The sequence below is a fragment of the Lampris incognitus genome, chromosome 9, assembly GCF_029633865.1.
Source record: "Lampris incognitus isolate fLamInc1 chromosome 9, fLamInc1.hap2, whole genome shotgun sequence".
Lineage (NCBI taxonomy): Eukaryota > Metazoa > Chordata > Actinopteri > Lampriformes > Lampridae > Lampris > Lampris incognitus.
Genome location: NC_079219.1, coordinates 30,857,882 through 30,867,194, shown reverse-complemented (window position 1 = coordinate 30,867,194; position 9,313 = coordinate 30,857,882). Strand labels below are relative to the sequence as shown.

The 9,313-nt window shown below is 43.1% G+C and overlaps 1 protein-coding gene across 1 annotated transcript in view; it reads right to left on the bottom strand.

Moving 5' to 3' along the window:
- Positions 1-2,121: 2,121 nt before the first annotated feature.
- rspo2 (R-spondin 2) overlaps positions 2,122-9,313 on the bottom strand; it is a 69,320-nt gene continuing 62,128 nt past the window's right edge. Inside the window, 1 exon segment of the mRNA XM_056286871.1 lies at positions 2,122-2,552. Within this exon segment, the coding sequence (XP_056142846.1) occupies positions 2,434-2,552 (119 nt within the window). The 3' untranslated portion in view covers positions 2,122-2,433.

The window sequence follows — 9,313 nt, the reverse complement described above, 5'->3', positions numbered from 1 at the left end:
GTCTTTTAAAACAACTCGCTACATCTACACTTTCTTCCATTCATTGCAGCATTGAGTTTTGCTTTCTTTAATTCACTGGCTGGCTGACTGTATTTGCGGGAGGGCTTTATTGACCTCATGTGTGCAGTGTTTGGGATAATTTGAAGGGCATATCTAAGTTTCCAAAATGACAATGAGGAGCTCCAAACATAGCTCAGCTGAAGTGTTAAGCTGTGAAAATGAACTGCCTCGTAGGTAAAACATTCTACTTAAAAACATGTTAAGACGTTCAGGGCACCAATTAAACCTGCTGTGTTGGAAGGCCTCTGCAAAGCCTCACTCTTCGCTGAGGAACGGGGAGCGCTGCAACTTGAGTTTCTCAACATTGAACGCTTCCCTCTGAAAATCTCATGTGTGACTTCAGAGGATTACCACGGCAGGAAGACTGCGGTCTGAGTCTCCCATGATGATATATATATGACACAATGTGATGCATTTGCTTCTGTGCATCGAAAGCTGTCTGGCAGATTCTTTTTCTGAGGAACAATGACTGCACGCTGTGGATCTCCAGCTACATCGGCCATGACTTGCATTAAAATATTGTCTCTCTGGTAACATATTGTACAGCAGATTTAGCCTGGATGGAAGGTTTAGTCTATTTATTTGATGTTATGCAGACATTTTGCAGACCATGGCTGTACTTTACATAAATTAGCGAATGAGCGTGTGTGACGGAAGACAATTCACACGGCCAAATAGTTGTTGGTGCGTTATATGATGAGGTTAGAGATGAATGAGCCACCAGTGACATATGACGATGATCTATGGTTTGCCACCATTCATGAGGACACGTCATACTGAATTACAAGCCTCTCGCAGTGCCGTCATGCTGTTAAGGCCCAATTGACCATGTCCAATCCTTTGGCTAGAGGCAGCACATGTGTCACTGATTGATTTGACAAATGTTTTTGAAACTGCATAATTGTATACTGAAGTGAGACATGACAAATGGGAACGGAGCTTTTAGCCACATACGCCCATTGACAAAAATGAAAGGGTTCATCATATGGTCAAATGAAATGTATTTTAATAAAACACAATGTACACATATGCAGTCCTATGACCATATATTTGCTGGGTCCTGATGATTAAACCTAGAAAATGTCAACCAAAGCATACTTTCGTATGTTTTTTTTCTCTCAAAACATTGAAATCAGTAGATGAGGTCAAATGAAATCGATACAACACTTTGCTTGACATGACACACACACACACACACAAAAGAAAACATTTCCACTTGTAAAAGATATGCATAATGGTATAAGGATCACAAAGTATATTTCCGCATATAAGAGTAACAGTATGAGACAAAAATTCTCACTGAGCACAAAAATACAAAATAGAATCAATAAATAAATCAAATATATACCATATAAATGTAATAACTATGTGGTGGCTATGTTTATTATTTTGTTTCAATCTGTTGTGTGGTATTATAAGCTTTTATCTCTAAAACATTTAGAACGGTGAGCGAGTCAATACTGAAAATACAGTAATTCATAATTAGATTAACTATATACACAAGTTTGTTGCCATGCTAGTCAAACAACTAAATTTCTTTTTATCCACACTATACAGTTAGAGCATAAAGCGGTCTGAACGTAAACAGTTTGTGCTGAGAATAAAATATTTTGTAACTATGCATGGTATTTCTTAACATTACTCTCAAAAATGTACATAACATGAAGGCCATACATGGGAACACTGCACCTCCACTACCCAGGGGACAGAAGCGGGGTGGAAGCTCTGACATAAATACAGAAACAACAAAAAGTCTTTCAGTTCAAGATGTCAGTTATGTGTCCACGAGCAAGCCAAATCTCAGTTCTTCTCATCTTCCTCTTCTTTTTGTTCATTCATCCCTCTTTTCCTGTCAAAATGGTTCACCCCCCCCCCCTCCACACACACACACACATATACAGACATAGTTAGGTTAGCTCATCCAATCACTCACCAACCTCTGTTAATATCAAACTCCACTTTCCGTCTCCTGCTCTCTTTTGCCTCCTCAGTCTCTGGTGCCCCATCCACAGTTCCAGCATCCCCGGTCGGTTAATGAAATGTATGCAACCTGGAGACAAGTCCTTTATGAGTTCAATGACGGTACGGCAGTAAGGGTCACAAGGCCAAAAGGTTGGGGGGGGGCGACATGATTGGGTGGTCATTGCAAACACGGAGGTGGGGGAAGGGGGGATGAGAGAAAGAAGGCAGAGACACTGAAGCGAGTGTTTAGTGTATTGATGCTGACACTGTACGCTAGACACAGACGTTATGTGGTGCGATGTCTTGGCTGGGATTGTGTTTTGTCATGTGCTGGGGGGAGGGGTACATGTGTGTAGCAGCGGCTAGCAGCTTTGCGTAGGTTCTGTCTTCTACAGGGCGGTCCGTGTCCTTTTATTGGCCGGAGCGCACAGAGGCCAGGTGGTCGCTGTGCTGGTTCTGGGCACGAAACCGGAGCCTCTGCTTGTTATTCTTCTTCTTTGGTTCTTTGGGTCGGTGCTTCCCTGGTCCCCCTGCAAAATACATGCATGAATAATTATTTATTGTTTGTCCTTGCATCAGTGAAATGTTACCACCTATATTTAAAGGAAAGCAATTAAGAGTTTCAAGATTTTCCTTATATGTATATGTTGCAGGGATAATGCTCCACTATCAGCCATATTACTGAGCAGTCTTCAGTGTGTTTCTGAAATGCCACAGGCAATGGAAAGTGTCCGTCTGTGATGTCACGAGCAGACAATTGCTGGATGTCAAAAGTTATTTCCTGATTTTCTAATAGGCTGCATTGTATGCAAGAAAATGTGAATATCAATCCTACATAGAGCTGTATAGCAAAATTCAAACACAGGGCATCCGGGTGGCGTGGTGGTCTATTCCGTTGCTTACCAACATGGGGATTGCCAGTGCGAATCCTCGTGTTACCTCCAGAGGGCTTGGTCGAGTGCCCCTACAGACACAACTGGCCATGTCTGTGGGTGGGAAGCTGGATGTGGGTATGTGTCCTGGTTGCTGCACTAGTGCCTCCTCTGGTCGGTCGGGGCACTAGTTCAGGGGGGAGGGGGGGACTGGGGAGAATAACGTGATCCTCCCACGTGCTACGTCCTCCTGGTGAAACTACTCACTGTCAGGTGAAAAGAAGAGGCTGGCGACTCCACATGTATCAGAGGAGACATGTGGTAGTCTGCAGACCCTCCCCGGATGAGCAGAGGGGGTGGAGCAGTGACCGGGACAGCTCGGAAGAGTGAGGTAATTGGCCAAGTACAATTGGGGAGAAGAAGGGGGGAAAATCCCCCCCACCAAAAAAAATGCAGAAACAACGCTAAATTGGACAGAAATAAGTAGCGCTGGTATTCCAATTTTCTTATACAATATAACCTATTAGCAAACCGAGAAGTAAGTTTTCACATTCATGGATCATCTGTCAGTGACATCACCAACAGACACAATTTTAGAGGCGTTTCAGAGACACACACAGCAGACTGCTCAGTATTTTAGATGCTAATGGAGTCTCCAAACAAACTTTGATTCACTGTAACAACATCACTGCAGGTGACTGCAGAGGGGAGATGCTGGTAGTAAAGACGTTAGTGACATTAGTGTCTTTTCAAATTGGAAAAGTCTACCAGCTAAGGAATAATGCATCCCAGTCTTTGCTGAAGCAGGCAGGACCTGCTTTGAACTGACTCTTTGTGCTCATTAAACCTCGTGTGGTGGAGGTTCTCCACCCGGGGCCCTCCATGAGGGAGAACATTCCATTTACAGAACCAAAAGGCACAAATAACATAAATGAGGTGTGTGTGTGTGTGTGTGTGTGTGTGTGTGTGTGTGTGTGTGTGTGTGTGTGTGTGTGTGTGTGTGTGTGTGTGTGTGTGTGTGTATTTATGAGAAGTATTTGTGAGAGAGTGATTGTGAGGGGAGAAAAAAAAATCCTAAAGGAGGAAAAAAAATCCTATGGGCGAGAGAAATGGAGTAAAGCTTGGATGATAAGATGCTATCTGTGTAAAAGAGCGAGCCATGGTTTGTCGAGGGTGGAAAGAACAGAAAAAACAAAACAAAAACAAAATAAAACCAGGACTAAGCCGGAGGCCTTCACAGCCTGAGTTGATGTCCTATTACTGCACTTGTTCAAGCCATTTCTCTCAGGAGAGAAAGGTAAACGAGTGTAATATGTGGCATTATCTCTAATTGCCTTCTCATATGTACTGGTTAAGCAATGGCACTTTAAGTACCACCGAAAAGCCAAGTGTAATTGCACATTCTCAGGACTATGCTGTGAAATACATTTGATTTTTTTTTCCTCGTTTTGCATTAAGTGGACACGCATGTGAAAGCAAGATATTGCTCTGTTAATAGGGTCTCTCAATGAATAATACAGATGCATTCAAACATCAAACCGTTTCAGAGCCATTTCCTGCAATTAATTCAATCTTGCTATTTTCAGTCACATCGCGACTCTAAGCCATAAAAACAATGTTTCCTGCACACAACTCTTAGTTTAAAACTCCCCTCAAAAACACAGCAACTTCCAAATCAGCCAGCTTCTCATGCAGACAATGTGTCATGGACTAAAATTCCCATCCGCTTCAGTGACAATAATAGTGAGTGAACTCCTTTTTATGCTGGTTTAGTGAATGTCCCTTCTGATTTTTTCGTGTGAATTATGGTATGATTGTGTCTGTTAAAGTAAACATCGAGTTCAAAGGCATTTGAGCTGTAGGTTTCCTTTCTTAATTGCTATTTCAAAAGGTCATTTTCATTGAATACAGTATTGTTATGTGCCTCATAAACATAGCCCTCGCTGTAATCAACTCAAGACAAATTATGTTTGACAGCAATAAAGTCCTTGCTGCAGTATTAAACTCACTGTGTAACAGGCCAAACCCTTATGGGCCATTCCTTGGACGCAAGGCTACATTTACACCGAATTTACGGCGGTTGAATGAAGCACAAATAAATATGTGGGAGCTAAGCTAACACGTAGCGTTCCTGGCTAGCTCAGGGTCAGACAGCAGAAACTCTAATTCAGAGTTTCTCATGAACTCTGTTACACCGTTTACGACACACAGGCCACATCAGCGCGGAGGTTGTGTCCGCTCCAGTCTCCAAGCTTCAGCACAGAGACAAGTTTCATCGCTTTACCTCGGTTTAGTTTGTATGATGTTGAATTCAAAAAGAAAAAAGATAATGCCAAAAAAGTGCTGGACTTGTTTGTGTCATCGTCCTTGTGTAAAGTAAAGCAATGGCAAATGTAAAGAGCAAGGTGACATGCAAGTTAGGAGAGCTGGGAACCGATCACTGATTTGCAAAATCTCTGGATTGAGGAAGATGTTAAATCTGTGAAGCCACACGATGCTGTCTTGGCATCCCCTAACTGCATCAGTGTGGCGGTAGTGGTCAGAGATAAGTGGACAGACATCGCCAGCAACTTGTTTTCCACTAGGTAAGCATTTATGTCGCCCATACCACTGTCTAAGTTATGATTATGAATGTGCTTCATAACATGTGTCGTAAATACCATTAGATCTCAAAACATGCAGTTAACGACTATTAATTTTATTACAATCAGAAACATATGATACTATAACCATAAACACATGGGAATATTTCTTCCCACGTTGCTATCACCTGGGTATAGTTTTACTGCATCGTTTTTTTAAATAGTTGTCTTGTAATCACACGCTACACATCAATTCATAGTGCCGGGCCGGCAGAAACCCCACATGCAAATAACTTTTTAAGGAATACCAAGATGGCCTCGTGGTGGCTTCACCCATAACGGGCGTTCTGTTATTACGTTATCAATTCAGAGTTTATTATAGATCAATGAATTTCATAAACCAGTCTCTTCCAATGGGATAATTTATTTTTTTCCTCTCCCCCCCAATTATACCCAGCCAACTACCCCATTCTTCTGAGCTGTCCCAGTCTCTGCTCCACCCCCTCTGCCGATCCGGGGAGGGCCACAGACTACCACGTCTCCTCTGATACACCTGGAGTCGCCAGCTGCTTCTTTTCACCTGACAGTGAGGAGTTTCACCAGGGGGATGTAGTGCATGGGAGGATCCTGCTATTCCCTCCAGTCCCCCCCCTCCCCGAACAGGTGCCCCGACTGACCAGAGGAGGCGCTAGTGCAGCGACCAGGACACACACCAACATCTGCCCTCCCACAGACATGACAAATTGTGTCTGTAGGGACGCCCGACCAAGCCGGAGGTAACACAGTGATTCGAACCGGCGATCCCCGTGTTGGTAGGCAACGAAATAGACCGCTATGCTACCTGGACACCCAATGGCATAATTTCTTGCAATCTTTTATTTTATTCCTTTCAGATTAATTCATCCTGGGTATCTTTAATGGTGCTGTTACAGTTTGGGCTGCTCCACACGTCCTGTATTGAGGAATCAAACCCTACCCACAATCGTCATATCTGTCTTGCCCTTCCAGGAAAGTAATGTGGGACATACTTGGGGCTCTACCAGTTATGTTCTAATGTACCATACTGGAGAACGGCTGACAAGCTCAGATTTCTGCTGACAACAGATTTAGCTGTCAAAACAAATGTTTCTTCTTAATGAGTCCTTCGGTCCAGAGCTAATGCCACCCTCTTCACAGTTTTGGTAAAAAGTCCCCGAAATCATGAGCTGATGTAATTTAATGAGATAAGCATTACTCCACGGCTATGGAAGGATTTCTTATAGTCTGACTTCACAATGCTGACAACTAGAGGGCAACCAACACCAACCCCCCCCCCCCCCGCCCCGCCCCGGCCTGCCGTACAATGCCAGCGAGCTGGCCCATCACACGATATCTTATCAGGACTTCCCATTCAGCCTTTAGGGCACGATGCACTCTAAACACTCTGAGCTTTCATCATCTCATATTTACAACTGATGTAATCACTTAAGCTGATTACAAGACCTGACAGAGGAAACAGTTTAATTTGCCTGGAAAGAAATGATTAAGTCCTCTCAATTGCTTTCAAAACCAAGAACAAACTCATAAATCTTAAGAGTACTGTATGTAAAGACAACTTTTGCCTTGGAAGGCGTAGTAATTCTCCAGTCATTTTCTGCCTTATTTCATTATTTATTTATTCATTCATTTTAAAATGCCAGCACTGGCACAGTGAGAATGAAATAAAATGACAGACTGGCTTTAATCGCACATATGTGATCTGTATTATACTTCATTTTCCGTTTTGGTTGCATTTAGCGTCAGCTCAGCAAACCTTAATATCTAAATGTTTAGTTTCCTTTGAAGATACGATCTTCATCTGCCAACCAGACTTTCCCATTTGAGTTTGCAGTTAAATCAAATTAAACAAACAAACACAAGCCCCCATAAGCAAATGAAAATGTCTTGTGTTTTTGAATCAGAAGCTTCTGTGAGATTATTGTATTTGTGTGTGTGTGCATGCCTATGTGCACATGTATGAGGTTAAGTGTACGTGTGTTTTAGTGTGTGTGGCTGCACATGCATACAGACATGAGACGGAGTATCTTCTACCAGTCTTTACAAAGCCGCCTGCATATTGTGGCACCACTCCAAAACACAGGCACGACTGGCAGCAAGGATGCCTTTCTGCAGGGACAGTGACAAACAGCCCCACCGTATGTTCTTATTATAATGGGATCTCACACCTTCTGCATCTTTTCTTGTTCTTGCTCTCCTTCAGTCTGACATCCCACTACCACCACAGTCACCACCAACCCACTCTGTCTCCGTCTGATGGTGTTTGAAGAGGTACTACCTGATGTATCATGTTATGGGGAGCTGATCTGACTGTTTGCCTTGCTAAATTGGTAAAATCCAATTCATCCAGAGGTGGGCTGCAGCATCCTTCATCTTTCTCAGGGCTAACATCTCAGGGCCTCATTCATGAAATGTTCTTAAGCACAAATGTGGTCTTACACGCTCATGGAGGGTTTTTTTTTAACCTCAACTTTGTCTTACAGACAGCAGCAATGCCTGATGGGTATTTTTAATGCCTTCCAACTGACATCCATCATCCACCTCTTGCAACTAGCAATCAGCCAGGCTTAAAGACATTAACGTTAGCCAACGAGTGTCTGACTTCAGGGGCTACCCAGGCTCTACCACTTCTCTATGAGACCAGCTAAAAGGATAAGATATTCCATGGGCGTGGAAGAGCAAATTTGTGCGTAAGAGTATTTCATAAATGAGGCCCTTGATATCTGTATTTCTTTAGATGAATAAATGTCTGAACTGTGTATCACCGCAATCATTTTCCAGTCGTCTGCCTTACACCATGTTTTTCCATGCTGCCAGGAGAAATGTCGTTTTTGTGAGATCGGGCCCAAAAAAGAGACGGAGGATAATTTTGTGTCTGGACTGGTCTACAGCTACAGTAAGGTTTGATTATGTACTGTACATGTTAACTTATGATCCAGATAACATGAGCTAATAAAACGAGTGACACGATGCTTGTTGGTGGGACAGGTGACTTCATCCACTTACGGCTCTGCCGGCAGGGCAGGAATCGAAGGTCTAATCTTATCTCTATTGCTTGTGGTTCGAGGAAGATCAATGGCCGACCTCGAGAAGGCATTAAGACATACGGTAAATGGGCGCCTACACTCCTGAGAATCTTTCCTCCACTATCCTGCTACTCCACTGCTCCTGAGACGCTGGTAACCTCGGACCATCAATTAATAATTTTCATAAGGGTGGAAAAAAAAAATCCGAACAATTTCGAAGACGATTTGGGATGAACTCACCAAGGTAGAGCTGGAATATTTGGCAGCTCATCTTTTTCATAAATAAGCCAAAGCAGAGGCCATTATTTGCGAGGGAAGGAGAGAACTACTGGCGCCAGTGAGATTTGATTTTAGTGGCAGAAATTGGATTAGCAGCCATTAAGGGCCTCCTCACACATACATTTATAATGCCATGAAGGGAAACGGTAGCCAGCCAGAGCGCTCCTCGCTCACACACCGACACAGCTCCTCTCTCCTCCGTCTGGAAAAGGGTACAGTCCTCTGAAATTGCCCTACACTCTCATTTAATCCTGTTTTTATTTGTTTTATAGGAGGGCTTCAGCGGCATGACCTGACGCGACCCACAGCCCGTACTGGCACGCGCCAGCATTACCACTTGGCCTACGCTGACTTAAAAAGCTTTGATTGAGTTAATTTTTCATCCTTGGTTTCTGTTTTGTTGTTTCTTTACAAAGAAATATATATATTGCTCATTATATTAATGGAAAAAGAGAAGTTGTTAGTAGCAAAATAATGGACGAATGTCAAGATGGAG